The sequence below is a fragment of the Ambystoma mexicanum genome, chromosome 8 (genome assembly GCF_040938575.1).
Source record: "Ambystoma mexicanum isolate Mex_15411 chromosome 8, UKY_AmexF1_1, whole genome shotgun sequence".
In the NCBI taxonomy this organism is placed as follows: domain Eukaryota; kingdom Metazoa; phylum Chordata; class Amphibia; order Caudata; family Ambystomatidae; genus Ambystoma; species Ambystoma mexicanum.
In genome coordinates this window covers 817,283,331-817,303,032 of record NC_090929.1, presented here as the reverse complement: position 1 = coordinate 817,303,032, position 19,702 = coordinate 817,283,331, and the positions used below count along the sequence as shown (strand labels likewise).

The 19,702-nt window shown below is 42.6% G+C and overlaps 1 protein-coding gene across 3 annotated transcripts in view; it reads left to right on the top strand.

Annotated features, from left to right (window-relative positions):
- Positions 1-19,702, top strand: part of SEC24C (SEC24 homolog C, COPII coat complex component) — a 1,750,167-nt gene that overhangs the window by 711,301 nt on the left and 1,019,164 nt on the right. For all 3 annotated transcript variants that reach the window (XM_069610689.1, XM_069610688.1, XM_069610687.1), the window contains one exon: positions 16,586-16,724. In XM_069610689.1, coding sequence (XP_069466790.1) covers positions 16,586-16,724 — 139 coding nt within the window. The remainder of the gene's footprint in view (positions 1-16,585; positions 16,725-19,702) is intronic.

Sequence of the window (19,702 nt, the reverse complement as noted above, 5' to 3'; positions counted from 1 at the left end):
CCTTAAGAGCAACCAACCAATGGGAAGGCCAGACGAGACCCCAAGGAAAAGTCCTGAGGTTATTGAAACCCAGAAGCAGATGTGACTCAGAAGGTAGAACACTCAGTGTTAACCTATGAAAAATGTAATAAGGACTTGCTTCAGAAAGGTCTTCATCCTGGACCTGAGGGTTCCCTAAGGGTGAGTATCGAGAATAACCGATCACTCCAGGACCAATAGATTAGGTACACACGTTGGTTCACTGAAATTAGGCTCCAGCGATTCTCAGCAACCCAGTAAGTAAAAAGTGGTACTTTTCTAGGTATGATTTAGAGATGTGGGTGCCAGGGACTTGAAACCTGGTGCCAGCGATGACCCGTACGACCAAAAGAGCAACAAACGTCCTTCACACAAGGGAGCCCTTCAAGCCAGCAGCGAATGTACAGGCAAGGATGACTCTAGTAGAGTGAGGGAACCCAGCAAAGTGAATTGCAGCAGCTCGGCAGTGTTGGGAAACATTTTCTATTCTGCTGCTTTCCTCGCATAGACCTTTATGGATACCCTTTCATGTAGCTTTATTTTGGCTTGTGTCCTGACCTTCTAGAGGTAAATAAAGCCTTACGCTTTACTTCCCTTACTTTGCGCTACTTTTTATGGGAAAGTGATCAGTCCCTTAAACTGATCAGTGCTTGGAGACTGTCTCCTTGAGAGGATTTCTTGTAATTTTAAAGCTGCATCTTGAAGTGAAATGTGGTTAGGATACTTTGTATCCTTGTAGATTTTTCTTTGTAACTTTGTGGTTACAAATGCCTTGGGTCCAGATTGGACTGCTGGCATTGGTTATTTTTCTACTGTATTTTTGACATTCTACTTGTTCACGTTTCTATTTTACCATAAAGGGACATAAGGGGCTCTTGTACTGTGTGTGTGTGTGACCCTAGTCCACATCCAGGTCACCTCTTGTCTGTTGCTTGCAGAATGTGTGCCTAGTGGCTATCCATGATTGGATGACCACTGTTTGAATGGTGCAGATCCTTCTCTTTGCTGGACCTGAGCGTACTTCCAGCTCAAATCTTGGATAAAATTAAGACTCCTGCAGCCATTCCACAGACCCCTATGAACAAGTACAGCCTCCTGAAGGACAGACGATGACTGTTGCAGCTGACTAGCATCAACTCGAGTGCAGTCCCAGTAAAGCCCTGCTCCTCTGCCCTGATCTCAAGAAGGCCCTTGTCACTATTTCGACCCCTGCATTGGTGCCAACAGCTAGTATCGGCCCCAGCTCGAGGATTTGTGTGTACCGAGCCGTCAGAATTGTCCCTGGACATCCTAGTGGACTGACCAGCTCGCTCCTGGATTACCTCACTGCAGTTGTCGCCGTTCGGAGTTCGTCCTTGAATTTGGCAGATCTTCAGCTTGTCTTATGAGAAGTCTGCTCCTCAATCTCAGCCGTCCAATCAAAGTAGAAGCTGTGCAGATCCTGCTCCTTTGTTCGCCAAATGAAGATTGCCTGTTACTGCCTGATCCTGATGACCCCCCCCCCTGTTTCTTGCCTGTCTTCTTCACTCCCTGGAGGTCTCCAGAGTCAGCCTGCTCTGCAGAAGAGGTCTTCTTTTCATCGCAAGGGTGATCAGCAAACAGTCCCTGGAACTGTAATAGATGTACTGAAACCAACCAAAATTGAATCCCACGTATGAAAAAGACCTCTGCACACGCGTCCCTGGACCTCACTCGACCGGACCAAGCACAGAAATACGTTGCAACGAATTCCAGAACCCTTGAAGTGGTCTCTGGGAAAATCTGAGTAAGCGACGGGGGGTGGTAAGTTAACATACATGTACCCCCCGAATCCCCTTCTCCTCCATAGGGTTACATGAATGTAAAATCCTGTCCCTATCTCTCTCTGGCCTGACTTAGATCAGTGGTAGTCTTATCAAGGATCCATCTCCTTGGCCTTCCCTACTGTGGTGGGATCGAGAGGGGCACCGTTAGGGAGAATAGTCAGAAATGTGCTAATTCCCTCCACTTTAGAGATCCCCAGCAACCTTGCTGGATTTTGAGGACTTTTATTTAACCTGGATAGAGTGAGACCCTTTTTTCCCCACCCTCATGTGATTTTTGAACTTTGTGTTTATTTTAGTTATGGAGCCTGACAAACTCCATAGGCATCATACTTTCTCTGGGATAAACTACTGTTTCCCAGAGCAGTAAAGTGAAATTGACTTTACTTACATTTGTAACTTTCTAGACCCAGCACACACTATTTTACAATAGGGTGCTGGAGGGGTTACCTAGTATCCCCTTTGTCTAGCTTCTCATGTAACATTTTTAATGTTACCCTTTCCTCACTGAATGGCTGGTGGCAGTGGTTTACTTTTAACTACTGCAGTGTGCATTTACCGCAGGCTGCGGTTGCAGCTGCAGTAAAGCACCCAAGGGAGCCATTTTTGCCAAAATGGCCCGATCGTCTTTTTCTCCATTTCTTTGTGGAAATGTCCTCCTTGAGATTTACTCTGTGCGCCAAACCAGGTTTGATCCCATTGTTTGCTTTGCCTTTGGCAGGATTCACGAGTGAAGCCGGCCTCTGGCTCCAGGGTGTCTGGGGTAGGCAGGAAGTGGGGGAAACTCCCTGTGCTTAGTCTCCTAGGAGACCCAAATGCACACTGTGGTGATTGGCCGGCTGACTGTCCGGCAAGGACAGCCACCCTGCTGGGTAACTGACAGCTAGGCTGGAATGAATGGGAGAGAACTGAATAAAAGGTGAGGCTTTTGGCTTGGAAGGCAGAGGTGACCACTGGATGAAAGAACCTAAGAAGAACTTGAAGAGGACGCCTGTTGCAACTCCTGGACCGTTGGTTTGCCTGGTGAAGCCCTGCTGCTGTGCTGAAACTCCGAATGTGTACTGACAGAAAAGCCCCTGCAAGGACGGCTTCGCTTCTCCCCTTGAGTTGGTGGGACCAATCAACTCCAAAGTAAGCCACCTGGACATCCATCTTGGAGCGGGTTGAATTTCCAGAGTTTCTGCTGGAAACCGTATAGCCAGGGAGAAGAACACCAGATTGTGTGCGTTTCTTTTAAGCTGGCCTAGAGCTCCAGGAAGATCCTCTGGACTCCCAGGAAGCAGGACTGACCGATTCTGAGCCCCCTCAACAGAGTGCGGGACCCCAGAAGCAAGGAAAGTCCATCTCGACAGCCAGGAACCGCAGTGTTGCTATTTGCGGTAGATGCGAGGAGCTGAAACACTGAACAGCCACTGATTTGAAGATTGACGGTTGTGAGCGGTGACCGTCCCATTGCAGTGCAGGAGTCCCCAGAAATCCTTCCTCTTGTCCCCACGACCGAGGTCCAGGAACAGTGTGATCAGCAAAGCTGCACAGGAACAGAAGTCATCTGGTGCACTTTTTCTTCAATACAAAGTTACTGTACAAAGTCTGAGAGAACTTACTGTAGAGTTGCTTGCATCTTCTACTACTCGCAAGTCTAACGGCTTGTGGCCCTACATTTGATTCTTCTTTTCTTCAAAGACTTCTAAAACATTGTGCAAAGACTTTCTACTTTTTTTTTTTTTTTTTATTTCTTTATTGTATATTGGTTTAAAAAAACCTTTACAAATTTAAACTTGATAAGAGAAACACTTATCATTTAACACAAATAGTAAAACATCATTTTGCATAGACATGTAGAAGATTTACGAATTTACAGTATCAAAAAAAATCATTATAAAAACAATTCTCGTTTACCACACAAAAAATAGAAAATTCATTAACACAAACCTCTAAAAACATCATTTTGTATAAAAAATAGACATTCATTTTGTTTTCTCTTTAGTATAACTCGTAAATCCGTTTTCATTTCATATATATAAAACCAATTAAAATATATATCACACAATTGAGCCATTCTTTTCGTAAATATTTACTATCAATTCTTCAGTTCAATTATCTTCAGGTAAGATTGATTCAGTTTCCCTATCTAGCACTAATTTACCTTTTCCTTCAACTACAATAAACATGTCTATATACTCTTTACTTAGTTACCTTTTCATTGCTATTGTTATACGACTTTGCAGACATTTGCTAGGAAGGCTATCACCCTTATTTTCAACGAGATGTTACAACCATGCAGCATTTCAAACCATAAATGCTCTCTAACTACACAAGAGGTATCAAATACACAATCCGCAAAGTAGGCAAATCTTTCTCTCTTAAGCATAGGGCAACCTAATAACAAATGTCCCAGTGTTTCGGGAAAATCCTCATTCGAGCAAAACCGACATATTTTCATATTTTCAGGAATCAATTTCCTTACAGCAGCTATTTCATTTGTATTCATTACATTAAATCTGAATCTCATAATGCTATGCCGCAGTTTCCTGGAGGGACATTTTACCAGGTATTGTTCAGGTTCAGGGAACCATTTCCAGAACGATAGAACTTGAGCATACAATTTTGAGTTCATTATCACAGAATTGTTAGCAACCCAGTCGAATGCTTTAATCAGAGCTCTAGTTTTAGCAGGTCTCTCCAACAAACATTTCATTGAAACGCCGATATTACTTATGTTTTCAACCTCTTCTTTTAAATTAGACATATATTTCCCAGTATCGTTTCCACAGACCTGATACAAAGAGTTATGCTTAGCAAGTAAACACTTTCTATAGAGCATTGCTTTTTTACAATCCATCGAGCATTTTAAAGAATTGAATCCAAACTAGTATCTTATTAATTCGATCGGTATACTTTTCGGTAAAAAGAAGAGTAATTTTTTCCAAATTTTTGATTCCATAGATTTTAAGTATAATCTTTCTTTCTCAGGATAGAACTCTAGTCCATATGCCAGCCTTGGGATCACTTTCATCAAGTAAAAGTCCCTACTTGCTCCCATTGAAAATTTCCCATATTACTTTCTATGACTCATTTGCTTTGCCGCATCATTCACTTTGACTTCAAGACATTTTTTCACAAAACTATTTGTCAAGTTACTTGCAAAGGCATAACCCAAATACTTAAATGCTTTCTGTAGGCGAATTGCTGTACCTTCTACAAACCATACCGGATTTAAACATTTCTTATTGCTGTTTCCCAAATTAATTATTACAGTTTTCTTCGGATTGATTTTTAATTTCATATCACCAACAAAGCCCACAAACGCATTAATAAGCCGTTGCAGGCCAATCTTTGTTCTGTCAAAAAGCATGAAGTCATCTGCGTACGACACCCATTTGATCGTGAATCCCCCTACCTTAGGGGCTATTAAACCTGATGGATCCAGTCTATCCTTAGCTCCTGAAACATATAAGTTGAATAAAATTGCAGCCAAGGCGCAACCTTGTTTTAAGCCATTCATTGCACAAATTTCCCTTGACATCAGACCCTCGTTATTGAGTCGTACCCTTAAAACTGTATTTGTATACAGATGGATGATCATGGAGAGTAGTCCCCTCTCCATTTTCAGGTTTAAAAGTCTCTGCTATAAGAGAGGCCTATCCACCATATCAAAGGCGGCAGAGAGGTCCATAGATGCAGCGTAAATTGGTGCATTCGCCATTCTTGAAGATTGATTCTGCAAGATAGTGAGTACTAAGCTCCCAGCATCAGTTCCTATGCCTTTACGAAATCCGATCTGCAGGATGTCAAGAATATCCTTATCCTCCATCCAACTTAACAAATTATCTAAAATTATGACGGAGAATATCTTAGTTTCAATATTTATCAGAGAAATCGGTCTATAGTTATTCGGACTCTGACGGTTGCCTTTTTTGAAAATTAATATTACATATGATAATTTCCATGAGTCAGGCATGGTTTGAGTCACAATTACATCATTAAAGATCATATGCAATATATGTGCCCAGAGAGAGTCATTTTGCTTTAGCAATACCATCGACAAGTTATTGGGTCCCGGAGTGCCGGAGGCTTTCATTCTTTTTATTACAGATAACACTTTTATGATGGATACATCAAGGTTCCACTTATGATTCAATTGAACCATTTTGTGATCCTCATTACTAGAGCGCGCATATAATTTCTCAAAATATTCGCACCACACCATCTCACTAATGGGATTAGTGTTCAGTTGGGTTTGAGTAAGCTCAGTACTGTTGATCAGAGCCCAATAATTTCTCGAGTTGGTTTCTTTCATTGCTTTAAGCATTTTTTCACCATCCCTCTGTAATACACAGGCCTGGTGATGAATCCTCCAGTTCTTATATGCTTGTCGCCTCAATCTACATTTCTCAGCAAACACATCTGAAGGCAACTTATATTTTTGTTTTTTTAGTACTCGGAGGTCCTTATTCAACATTGCTCTTTGTAATTTCATATCAAGATCGAAGGTATGCCTGTGAGTTTTTTTCTTTGAAATCCCCACCAATGTAGAGTGCTCAAACTTGGTCATCATTGACCCCAGAAACTCACCAAATTTGTCGACCGAATACTGAGTCTTTTTAGCCTCCAATGCACAATTCTCAAAATCAAGTTGCATTAGATTATTAAATTTCACTGTTTTTTTCCAGTTCCACTTTATTCTGGAGCCCCTAACATTTACAGTTATTTGAGGACAATATGCATTGCTAGTATTACTTTGTTTCTTTATATTCAGATTCATTGATAACATGGCATGATCACTTTCAGAGTTAACTTCCACAAGCATATTTGGCATATTACCAATTAGATTTTCACTCGCAAAGATGTAATCAATGATAGAGGAAGCCCCCCGGGCATTCCAGGTCGGTCTCTCATTATACAACTGAGTCAAGCCCCAAGAGTAAGCAAAGTTACACCATAGAGCCCCTCTATGCTGTTTATTATTTTTTTCCGTGTTATTAAGCCCCTCTCCACTTAAATTCCAGGCTTTCTCACTGCTTGATTGTTCCGCATTCATATCACCTGCTATGATCATTAAGCCATTTGGGGTAGAAATTATCCACTCCTCTATTAGTGTATTCAAATCCTGCAGCAATTTTTCAAGTATAGTATCGTCATTTTCAGCATCATTCCAATAGATGTTAATCATCATGAGCTGGATAATACCCTTCTTTGATGCAATTCTAAAGATAGCTGCTAGGCAAGACGTGTGTATATGTATCTCTCTAATCATTGATATTTCATGGTTATTTCTGTATGCAATTGCCAAACCTCCCTTGGGCCGGCCTTTATTGCCTTTTCGGCCAAACATGCAAAGCATAACAAAACCATCCCATAGCAGAGGAGCACAAGCCCATGTTTCCTGTAGTAAGACAAAGTCAAATTTCTCTAAAGTCTTACATACTATTTTATTTTGTACCAAATGCATATGTCCTCTGGAATTCCAGGACACCAGTTTAAATAAGTTGTCATTACTAACTGGATTTCCCCATCCCTTTTAATTGTTCCAGAGTCTCCTTAAGTGAAATCGCCATAGCTCTCCATTCATTCATATCACTTATAGATAACTGGCCAGCGCCAGCTTGATTCGTCTCGTTTTCAGTCTCTCTTGTACTATAATTTCCAGATCTTTGGTCCTCGTTTTTCTCTGGTAAATAGTCACTGTGGTCCACATATTCGTACGTATCAAAGCCCCTCTTCTGCAGCGCTCCAGCTTCCTTGAGAATCAGAGCCTGCACCATTGATGAAGCAATTACTAAACGTACGAAGTCCATCCCATTCGGGTCGATAGAATCAACCAGTTGGATGTCACATGATGATACAAGAGCTAACTCTGGGATGTCTCGAAACAGACTCAAGACATATGATCTATTAAGGATGGGAGAGTGGCCGTCATTAAACACATAATATAGGATCAAACTTGCTTCTGCAGGCTGATCAGGCCTTCGCATTTTAACGTTGTGATTACTAATCTGGCTTTTCCCTTTTACATAGTTATCGTAATCTAGATCTTGCACTCTCTGTGGGTACACGAGGTCTTGTAAAACTTCCCGATCTCTCACCATACCTCTAAGTTTACTATTAGTACACCCCGGAGCGCTCACTTCATCCTTTAAATTTCCTCCATCAACTTTTCTTGTATCATGATTTCTGCTGTCAATAGGAGGATTATTGCCTATAAGTAATTTTTCTGTGGTCATTAACTTATCGGATCTATTTGCCAAGATTTCCTTTATTAAATCTTACATGCGCATCAGTCAAAGGCTGATTTCTGCCCTCTAGGTCATGATTGTTAGATGGCGGACTGTCTATTTTCCCTTACTTGAGGTAGCGATGTATCTTCAGTGCAGTTCGAAATACTCGCCTTATAGTCAGCGATTTCCTGTTCGCCGTCGGTTGTGCACTTTTGCTCATTAACTCTGGCTTTCAGTTTAGTCATGTTCTCCACATCCAGATTGGATTTAGGAGGGGCATTTATGTCTCTTGCGGGTATCTTTATACGCATCTGCGCGTCAGGATTCTTGAATAGATCAAAAATATCAAGCATACCCATTTCCAAATTCCTTAGGTTAGTGTCAATTCTATCAGTAACTATTTTATTTTTCATAGCGTCTGATAATTTGTTTACTGTGTCAGAATATTCAGATGCTTTTGTGTTATTGGTAGACCCCCTACCAAGACCACCCATCACATTGTGTTCATCACCTACCCCTTTTTCAGTCGTATTCTTCCCAAGAATCTCCTCTATATTATTTGCACGAGGACTCAGTGAAGGGACTACTGTCCTAATCCCTTCATTAAGCACCCCGTCTCCATTCGAACCACCCAGTGATACGGTCTTTGCCTGTGCAGTCACTCCTTGCTTCAGTATAGTCATATCGGAGTCACAAATATTAGTTTCTCTCAAGAACTTTAGTGAAGATACATTAAAGGCTTTTTGAGCACGCGCTTGTTTTTGCCTATTTTTCTTCATTTTTTTTTTAGATAACTTAATGTTGAATATATCCGCAACCTTTATAGGCTCATTCTCAACTATTGGAATTATTAAATCATCCGCCCCCTTGATGTTCATCACAGTATTAGCCACTTCAAAGACACTCAGGTCTTTCTCCTCAATCACATTCTTGGGACCACACAGTTGAACATCACTCAAAGCCTGGGCACCATTATTTAGGATCGCTGTTTATCAGTTAAGCCATTGCTTTTCGATGCATTTGTCTTTGCCATAATTCCAGCTAGCATATCTGGGAAAGCAGTCAAGGCAAGCAGAATTTCTTTCAATATAAAAGTCTGCAACTTTACTTCTCTTAGTATTTCACCCTGAATCCCGTCATTTCCTTCTATCGGTTGCGGGCCATCAATCCCCCTGCACTCATTCCTTGCTACTGCAGTCTCACCCATGCTGCTCATAGAATTGGGGCATTGCGTAGATGAACCAGGATATACCGATAAACCCAACAAATTCAATTCCTCGGAAGCAAATATGGGGGGTGTATCTAAGAAGGACTCCACGGTCCGCCCTTGTGGTGACTCCATCAACTCAGTGCCGCAGGTAGCAATCCTAACATCTCCTCTCAGTCTCGGCTCCACATTGAATAGAGACTGCGAGGAGTCCTGGCTAACCACATCCTGCCTTTCAGTACTTAATTTGGCGGATTCATTTTGAGCGCATTCAATTAAATCCGAATCCGAAGAAACGGGAAGCGCTAGAGCAATTGCATGAGCCATGCTCATACGCCTAGTCTTAATAGTATTCGTTAACATTGCCATATCTTCTTTACCACCGATGAACCTTCTTTTCATTTCTGCACAGTTTCAATGAGTAAATCACCTCCCACCTCTTAACCACGCACAGAGATTACAATCTCACGCACCTTGCAATTGCTTACCTTACACAATAGGTCACTCCGTACAATATATCCAGTTAATCTGGAATCACAAATCCCACATTCTTTAAGAGCCACATGAAAGTTGTATCATCTAATGGAAAATCTCATGTGTTTACAACCTGTCTGCCCACTGCACAAAGCAGCAAACAGTCAACAGTCGTACTTCGCGTACTTCCCGTGTGCGCGCGCGAGTGCGCTACACACACGTTTTTCAATTGAGAGGGTGGGCGCGGTCAGGGCGGGCTTGGGATGCCAAAAACCAATCAGAGCATCTGTAGAGGGAGGTACAGAGAATGGACCTTAAGGACCACACTAAAGCTTTTAACTTTGTTAAACTGACAGATGGAAGTTCATTTAAAGTTAATACTTTGAGGCACGTAGGGGACAGGCAGCTTCCGTGTTGCTTGCATATACGTCCGCTCCTCGGTCAAGCAGCGAGTTCTCCTTCACGGCTCGCAGTGTGCCAACGTTCCAACAGTCAACAGTCGTACTTCGCATACTTCCCGTGTGCGCGCGCGAGTGCGCTACACACGCGTTTTTCAATTGAGAGGGTGGGCGGGGTCAGGGCGGGCTTGGGATGCCAAAAACCAATCAGAGCATTTTGAGGCACGTAGGGGACAGGCAACTTCCGTGTTGCTTGCATATACGTCCGCTCCTCGGTCAAGCAGCGAGTTCTCCTTCGCGGCTCGCAGTGTGCCAACGTTCCAACAGTCAACAGTCGTACTTCGCGTACTTCCCGTGTGACTTTCTACTTACTTGCAAAGAAAAGCTTCAGCTCATATAGACTTTTGCCTATTGACTTTGGCTTAGCCTCTTTTCACTGAATGACTCTTATTGGGGGACCTGAAAGTACTTGCCTGCTTAAGAATATTTGTGGTCTCTTGTATGTTCTAAATAACCTTTTCCTTTGACTTATTACTATATGATACTATATGATTCTAAATGCAACAGTGATATATTAATGTCCCCAGCACCCTAGCAATTGAAGTCACCTGAGGGTGTAGGTATTGTCTGTGGGCCATCCCTAAAGGGTATCTACTGGTTTAGAGATAATAAGAGTGTGTATTTCATGAAGTGTATTTGGGTGTTACTGTTATATTGCTCCCTTCTGAAGAAGGCTTTTTCTAACTGACTGATAAATTAATAATTGTTTATTCAAGAAACCTTTTGTGTAAGAGTTTGTTAGAATACTGGTGACTGTGAATCTCAGTGGAAGTCCTCTATAGCTCACATTGACCCCTCTTGAGATAAGCCTGGCTGCTCAACACACTACCAAAACTGTGTAGTACAAGCTTATACCAAAGGTTGGGTTTCCTATACCTGTAGTCGGAGTTTTTTGTAGTGTTCCCAGAGGGTACTACATACAAACGCTGCTTAACACCCCACGACTGAGGCCCAGGAACAAGAGGATCTGCAGGACTACAACAGGAACCAGCTGGAACCTTTTCTTCAGACTCAAGGTACTGTGAAACTAGGGGTACTTGCCTCTTGTTGTGTGTTGCTTGCTTGCTCTCACTGAAGACTTACATTTGCTTCCCTTTGCAGAGTTGCTTGCATCTTTGCTTCTTCACAAGCCTCCCAGCTTGTGGCCCAACAGTGATTTCATTTTACAACAAAACTCCCTTAAACATTGTGCAAGACTTTTGACGTTCTTCAAGAAGACTTTGCTCAAGTGACATTGGCTGTCCTGGTGCCCTGAAGACTCTTCTTACCCTCTGACTCTGTGTTTAACTATCCCTCAAAAAGTCATATATACCTTGCTTGTATGGCTGGGAAAGGGTTAACCAATATTGCATTGGGGGATTTTAAAAGTGCTTACCTTTTTGAGAAACTTGTTAATCATTGTTTCCTTCCCTAACCTTTTTCCTTTTTGCCACAACTTCAGTATTACCTTTTAAGTGTGAAAAGTGCTATATTAATGTCCACAGGTTCCTAGCAATTGAAGTCACCGGAGGGTGTAGGAATTGTCTGTGTGCCATCCCAAAAGGGAATCTATTCACTGAAGGATTGTATTGTCGAAGTGTATTGAAGTGTTGCATATTGCTCCCTTCTATAGAAGGCTTATTTTAAAACTGACTGTGAAATTGATCAATAATTATTTTATTAAGGAACCTGGAGTATAAGTGTTATTTGAATATCTGTCACTGTGAATCTCTGTTGCAACCCTACAGCTCACATTGACCCCTCTTGAGATAAGCCTGGCTGCTCAGTCACTCTACCAACTTGTGTAGTACAAGCCTATACCAAAGGTTGGGTTACATATTGCCAAGAGGACAAGGCTGGTGTAGTCTCGCACGGTGGGGGTGACGGGGGGGGGGGGGGATGGGCGCTAGGGGAGAGGTGTGTGGGGGTGTGTGTCACAGTCCGTGTCAGATCTTCTATTGGTTGGGCTGAGTTTCTGTGCTCACCTGAACTTTAGGATAAGAGGAGTCCTGCAGCTGTTCCTGTGAGATCTGATGAGGAACCAAGTATCCTGTGTAGCTGTGAAGATGAAGGAAGACCCGTGGACCGATCCTGAAGAGGCCTGGCGACCATATATTACTGCTGTTCATGTGGAGCCCTGTCTGGCTAGTGATTTCAGAAGACCCTCGCTGGTGCTTTGACCCTTTGGATGGGTGGAAACAACCAGTCTCAACGTCTTCTCTTGGCGCTGCAATTTGGAGTCTTCGGAAGTGTCTCTGGGTCATCCAGTGGACTGACCATCTCCAGTTTGGGCTGCCACAGTAGAATCATCGCTGTTCCGCGATTTGACTCAGAACTGCATTGGTCTTCAGCTTGTCCTGCAAGTAGCCTTCCTGTGGAATTTCTGCATTCTGACATCAACAGATCTTAGATACAAGGCTTTTTTCGACTGTCGCCATGCATCAGTGACCATCGCTGGAGCCGGGCTTCCTGCATCTGGTAGTGTCCAGAAGAGTCTTACATCGGTGCCCGTTAACTTTGCCCACTGGAAAGGGTTGTTTTCTGCTCTTGGACCCGACCTGAACTTCTCTTGCCCTGCAGCTCCTGGACATCTTCAACTGGAACCAACAGTGGGGAAAAACCTAACTCCAGCAAACCCCCATCAAACCTGCCAAGTCTGGTGAAAAGTTGGAGTGCGGGTGGCGAGTAGTAACAATACTTACTGGTGCCCTTCTCTCCACACTTTAGAAGGATGTGAAGAACTTTGATTTGTTTTACCATACTTTGGCTGTGCCAACACTATTTGCAAAAGCCCCCAAAAAGCTAGAAAAGCATTCCGGTCACGGGTAAACACTTTGGAAAACCTTTTGGAATAATCTTCATATCCACAGGACCCTTTCCCTAATTTTTTCCCAACTCTTAAAACTATTGGAAACTTTGAACTTTTGAGCGCAAGGCATCATTCAACTTAGGGTTGGACTTGCAAGTTTATTTATTTGGCATTTTTAAAGCACACTAAGCCGAAAGGCATCCAGGCGCTAGTTACAGTGGTTACAGGCGTGACAATTGAACATACAAAAAGCAAGGGTAGCGAGGGACTTAATTAGATTGTACTGTTGAGTATTCAGGCATGCAAGCGGATTGAAGGCGTTTAAAAGTCTTGTGAAAAGGGTAATGTTTTGAGACTTTTGCGAAATGTGCAGAATGCGGGTTCTGCTCTGAGACCGAGCGAAAGTGCATTCCAGCGCTTCACCGCCACTACTGGGAAGCTGCAGCCTCCTGCTCTTTGTAATCCAAATCATGGGGTCACAAGGAGGTGCGCATGAGTGGACCGTTGTGGTTTGGAGAATTTTCAGGAGAGGTATCCAGGTGCACTATTGGAGAGGCATTTGTGACTTATGGGGAGTGTTTTTAACAGGATGTGCTCTCGAGTTAGGGTTACTATTCTTGTGGACTATTGATGCTATAACTAATTACTTTCCCTTTCAATTATTGTGGGGGTGAATTAATTATTCTGCACTGATTAACTGTGACTGTATATGTTTTATACCATTAGTATTGTGTGGTGTCCAGTCATATTTTCGAATGCAATATTTTCGAAAGTCAAAATGCCGAAAATATTTATTCGAAAATAATGTCGAAAAACAAAAATATCGATTTTTTTTTTTTTTCCGAATTAATGTTAATATAAGGAAAGTGTTATAATATATCAATATGGTATTAAAGAGTAGAATTGGTATATAGTTAGTTATAGCTATAGAAACTTTTTTTTTTAAATGACATTTTTTTTATCTACTATAAACATTTGATGAAAAGGTAGTGCAATAAATATTTAATTAAACATTTTTTTTAAATAATTAAAGGTATATCCATGAGGGGTGGAGGAGAATGGGAGGAGGGGGGGGGTTGGGGTAGGGGTTTAGGATGGGGGCTTGGTGGGACCCCCCCATAAAAAACATTACTATTTGTGACATTTTACATTGTTATTTTAACATTGGTTTTTCGATTTTTTTTTCGACATTTTATTTTCAAATTAATGACTTTTCTATTATATGTATGTAATTTAGACATTTTTGAATTCGACATTTTTTTCGAATTTTTTGCTATTCGATTTTTTTTTTCGACATTTTGACTATAAACCGTATTGTGTGATATTACCAGTTCTGGTTCGTTTTTATCATGTTCTTTGGGCAATAATTAATACTGTATTTCTGTACTTACTGTCCAAGTATAATCCTTGATTGCTCACTGTGTGGACTCATTGTGTACCCCTGACCCCACTCGCCTCTCCTTAGACTACCCCTTGACCACTCTCCATGTTACCTTGATTGGTTTGGCTGAAAGAGTTTGGAAATGCATCTAAACACCAGGCGACAGCAGTGACCAGCACCAAGGCAGGAGGCTCTGGTGGTAAACGCCAGTAAAACATCTTTGAGACGATCCAAACATGAAATGCCTGACCCAGCACACATATGGGGTCAGCAGGCAGTAGGACACAGAGGACCCAGAATGGATGTCCAGAAGCAGAAAAGTCACATTGGAGCCACACCAGTAAATTCAGCCAGTATGGCCAAATGATGATCTACAATTCTAGCAATGGCAGGAAATCCTCCAGCAGATAACTAAACCGGCTTCTTCCGACAATTCAACAGGCCTGAGATTATGTACAGGGTTAACCCTTGAATACAACAACTCGGAGATGCTGTCCAAAGTCACCACACCAATCACAAGAGGGGGCTAGGGACAAAGTGGCCAGGTGGCTATCTAATCGGGTTGGCCCTTAGGGCTGCCATTTATCCCAGACCACCCCAGGAGGATGTGATGGAAATAGCCCAGGGGTATATACTGGTATAAACCGGGGAATAGTAAGAAATGACTGCAAAAAAACAGTCCGACCTGTACAAAAAGGTCATAAATGCATGCTACCAAAGGTTCGAACACCAAAAGTTCGAACCTTTGGCATCCATTTTTTTATTTTTTTAAAGACTGCAGGGGTGTCCCCCGCAACATCCCGTTCACCATACTATACAGTATGGTGAGTGGGGGTTGCAGGGGACACCCCTGCAGCACACCCGAACAAAAAAAAGGGGGCTGCAGGGTTGTCCCCCGCAACTCCCTGCTAACTGTACTGCACAGTATAGTGAGCAGGGTGTCGCGGGGGGGGGACCCCTACAGCTGGCCAAAAAAAAAGACTCTGCGGCGCCGGTTCCCAATAATGGAAGTGAAAGGGAACTGGCGCTGCAGGGACACAGTGTTTTACACAGTAAGTAGGGTGTGCGTGGGGGTGTTCGGGGTGTGGGTTTTTTAAAATTATGTTTGCATGGGAAATGTACACACATTTTGTGGTGCGTACATTTCTCATGCAAACGTTTCCGTCGCTGATTTTTCCGTGACGGAAAAATCACGTAGATCCATAAACCAGTACAAACCGATGTGGCAGTATAGTGAGCGGGGTGTTGCGGGGGACACCCCCGCAGCCCACATTTTTTTTAATTATTTTTTTTTCTCAGGAGTGCTGCAGGGTGTCCCCTGCAACACCCAGCTCACTATACTAGACTGTACAGTGTAGGGAGGGAGGGTGGGTCAAAAGTATGAATACAAAAAAGAGGCGTTTCGGGGGGCGCCCCCCCAAAAACAATGAAAAAAGTTGTTACTTTTGTAATATATTTTTAGTTTGTTAAACATTCATTTGTTTTGTGATTCGTTAAAATCACATGCAACTTCTGAAGCTGTTTTACGAGTAAGTAAATCTTACATCCTACCAGTGAGAGCAACAGGTATAATTGCTCGGGTCTTCCAGTTTTCACTTTTTATAAAGTGAAACCTAAATTACAGCTTCTGCCAGCCTTCCCTTAAACCAATGTAGGGAAATGTGATCACTTGAGGGCTCAAACATGGTACCCAGTAAGAACCCCTGTGACCTCTACAGCTTTCCTAAAAATTAGTGAACAATTGATGCAATTGCAAGGGTACTTCATTAGAAGTCCATCTGATCACCAAAGATAATTCAGTGATCCAAAAATAAGAGGAGGAACATAAGCAAAAAGTTTAAAGGGGCCCCAAAATGTGGCCCTAGATTTCCTAAATGGAAATTCCGTCTTCCTTATCAACTGAAAGGGGACACAGGGAGCTGTAACCTGAATTGTACAGACAAGACCCAATTCATTAATTTGTCATACTGTTCTTAAGAATCTTTTTACGACCCCTTCCTCCACCCAAAGGAGCAAGCAACATTACTAATTTGAAATGCATGCATAGCATGTACATCTATATCAAGCACAAACCTCTTACTATAGCTAAGTAGCATTCCTTTTGTGATATCCCAAAGTGAATTTGTATTTATGTAATGTCTACTGTTAAGTGCTCATGTGGAGATCTGTCCAGTCTCTCTCTTGTGGAAAAATGTAATATGTTGACAATTTATATTAACGCATTTATTTCCTCCCAAAGACTCCCCCTTATTTGGTAGACCATGGAGAAAACGGGCCTGTACGGTGCAATAGATGCAAGGCCTATATGTGCCCTTTTATGCAGTTCATCGAGGGAGGGCGGCGTTTCCAGTGCTGTTTCTGCACCTGTGTTACAGAAGGTAAGACTTGAGGAAAAACCTTTAAACAGAATGAAACTTGACCACCTAAAGGGGTGTAGGATGATGATTAGCCTGTGTGAATGGGGGCTTGTATAAGAACTTTGAAATGTATAATTTATGTTTCTTGTTAGGGAGAATTCTCAGACATGTGCTAAGTCCCCTCTACCGTAGAGACCCACAGCACATTTGCTGGATTTTGAGGTCTTTCATTTTTTATCTGGAGAGAGCGAGACCCTTTTTCGCACACATGTATTTTTCTGTGATTCTTTTGGTTGTGGAGTATGACTAACTCTATAGGCATCATCTTTTACATTGTGACACAAAGCACCTTCAGTGCAGTGACACAGGGAATTCTTTCAGATTTCCCAAAGGTTTAGACACCTTTCTCTTGGATAACTAGTGTTTCCAAGAACAGTAAAGTGAGATTGACTTTACTTACATTTGTAACTTTCTAGACAATACGGTGCGGTGCTGGAGGGGTTACTTCGTATCCCATTTGTCTAGTTTCTCATGTAACATTTTTGTTTTACCCTTTCCTCGATGAATGGCTGGTGGCAGTGGTTTACTTTTAACTACTGTGGTGTGCTTTTACCGAGGGGTGCGTTCGCAGCCACAGTAAAGCACCCAAGGGTGCCATTTTTGTCAAAATAGCCGATCTTTTTTCGCCATTTCTTTGTGGAAATGTCCTTCTTGAGATTTACTCTGCTCGCCAAACCGGGTTTGGTCCCTTTGTTCATTTGTCTTTTGGCGGGATTCACAAGTGAAGCCTGCCTCTGGCTCCAGTATGTCTGGCAGGGGCAGGAAGTGAGGTAGGTGCCCGAAACTCCATGTGCTTAATCCCCTTGGTTACAGGAATGCACCCAAAGGTGATTGGCCAGCTGGCTATCCGGCAAGGACTGCCACACTGCTGTTTGACTGGCAGCTAGGCTGGAATGAATGGAAGAAACCTGCATAAAATGCAAGGCTTTTTGGCTTGGAAGGCACAGTCGACTACTGGACGAAGGAATCCGAAGAAGAACTTGGAAGGTTTTCCCTGTGAAGCCCTGCTGCTGTGCTGAAGCTCCGAATTGGCCTCGACTACAGAAGCCCTGCAAGGACGACTTCTCCCCTGAGTTGGTGGGACCATTCGACTCCAAAGTAAGCCCGTCTGGACATCCTCTGGAAGCTGGTTGCATTTCCACTGCTGCTACTGCTGCTGGAACCGAAGAGACAGTGGGAGGAACACCAGATTGTGTGCGTTGCTTTTAAGTTGACCAAGAGCTCCAGGAAGATCCTCCAGACTCTCAGCAAGCAGGACTGAGCGAGCCTGAGCCACCTCAACAGAGTGCTGGACCCCAGATGCAAGGAAAGCCCATATCGACAGCCAAGAAGCTGCGGTGGTGCCATTTGCTGAGACGCGAGGACCTGAAACTGCAAAGTGCCACTGAATAGAAGTTGGTCCTTTTCTGTCGCTGATCGTCCCGTTGCAGTGCAGGAGTCCTCCAGACGTCCTCCCTCTTGTCCCCACGACTGAGGTCCAGGAACCAGGATCTGCAGAGCTGCACAGGAACAGAAGCCAGCTGGAACCATTTCTTCTAACCAAAGGTACTGTACAGTCGAAGAGAATTTTCCTCTTGTGGTAGCCTCACTTGTTTTCAGTTGAGACTTGTCTTGGTTGCTTCTGTAGAGTTGCTAACAGCTTCTCTACCTCACAAGCCTAAACAGCTTGTGGCCCTACTTTGATTTCTTCTTTTCTACAAAGACTTCCAAAACATTGTGCAAGACTTTTACCTACCTCTAAGAGGTGCTTCAGCTCACCTAGACTTTTGCCCAATTAATTAGGGGAGCCAGGCTAGGCCAAAGTCACTCTTCTTCCCTCTGACTTTGTGTTTAGCCTTCCTTCCAGGAAGGGGTAAACTTACTTTACATTGGGGGGTTTCAAAAGTACTTGCCTGCCTCAGAATATTTGTGTGATCTCTTGTTTTAGTATAATAACCCTTTTCTTTGACATACTCCTAAGTATTGCTCTAAATGCAACAGTGATATAGTAATGTCCACAGTGTCCTAGCTATTTAAGTCACCTGACGGTGTAGGAAGTGTCTGTGTGCCATCCCAAATGGGTATTTGCTGTTTTAGAGAAACTAAGTGTGTGTATTCTGGGGGTATTTGTGTGTTGCTATTATATTGCTCCCTTCTGAAGAAGGCTTATTCAAACTGACTGTTAAATAAATTAATAATTGTTTAATCAAGAAATCTTGTGTGTACGAGTTAGTTTGGACACTTGCGACTGTGAATCTCTGTAACTCCCCTACAGCACACATTGAGCCCTCTTGAGATATGCCTGGCTGCTCAATCGCACTACCAACCTGTGTAGAGCAGACTTATACCAAAGGTTGGGTTCCTTTTGCCAGGAGGCCATGGTTGTTGTAGTGCACCTAAAGGGTACTACTCCAAATCTTGCCTAACATTGGGCAAAAGTGTACCTTTTCAAATAGATACTCCAAAATCCTAGAAAACATTTTCAAGATCATCTGAATCCTCTTTTCTCATTATTAATGTTACAACTACTTTAAATTGTGGACATTCTAAGTTGTAGTTGACAATTCATTACATTGCAATGATTTCAAACGATGACACAGGATGAAACTGCTAATTGAATAGCCTTTCAGCACTGACCATATTGCTTTAAGCCCTCTAAAATATGAGTAAACTGAGTCATCTAAATTTCTACGTGGTACTACATAGCGAGAGGCTGTTGAACTATGTTGGTCAAACAGTGAGAACCTCCAGTCACTTTTGGAGGAGACTAACTCTAGGGAAGATATGCTAGGGTCTGGTAAGAATACAGACAAGGTTCACTTTGGTATAGAAACCCTAAAGTCTCAACCTGAGAGGAATTTGTACATCATAAATGGAACCTTTAAGCGTATGTAGCTTTAACTGTAGCCAATGGAACGATTGGTGAACACGTATAATTTTCCCAAGGTTTTTAGTTTGCC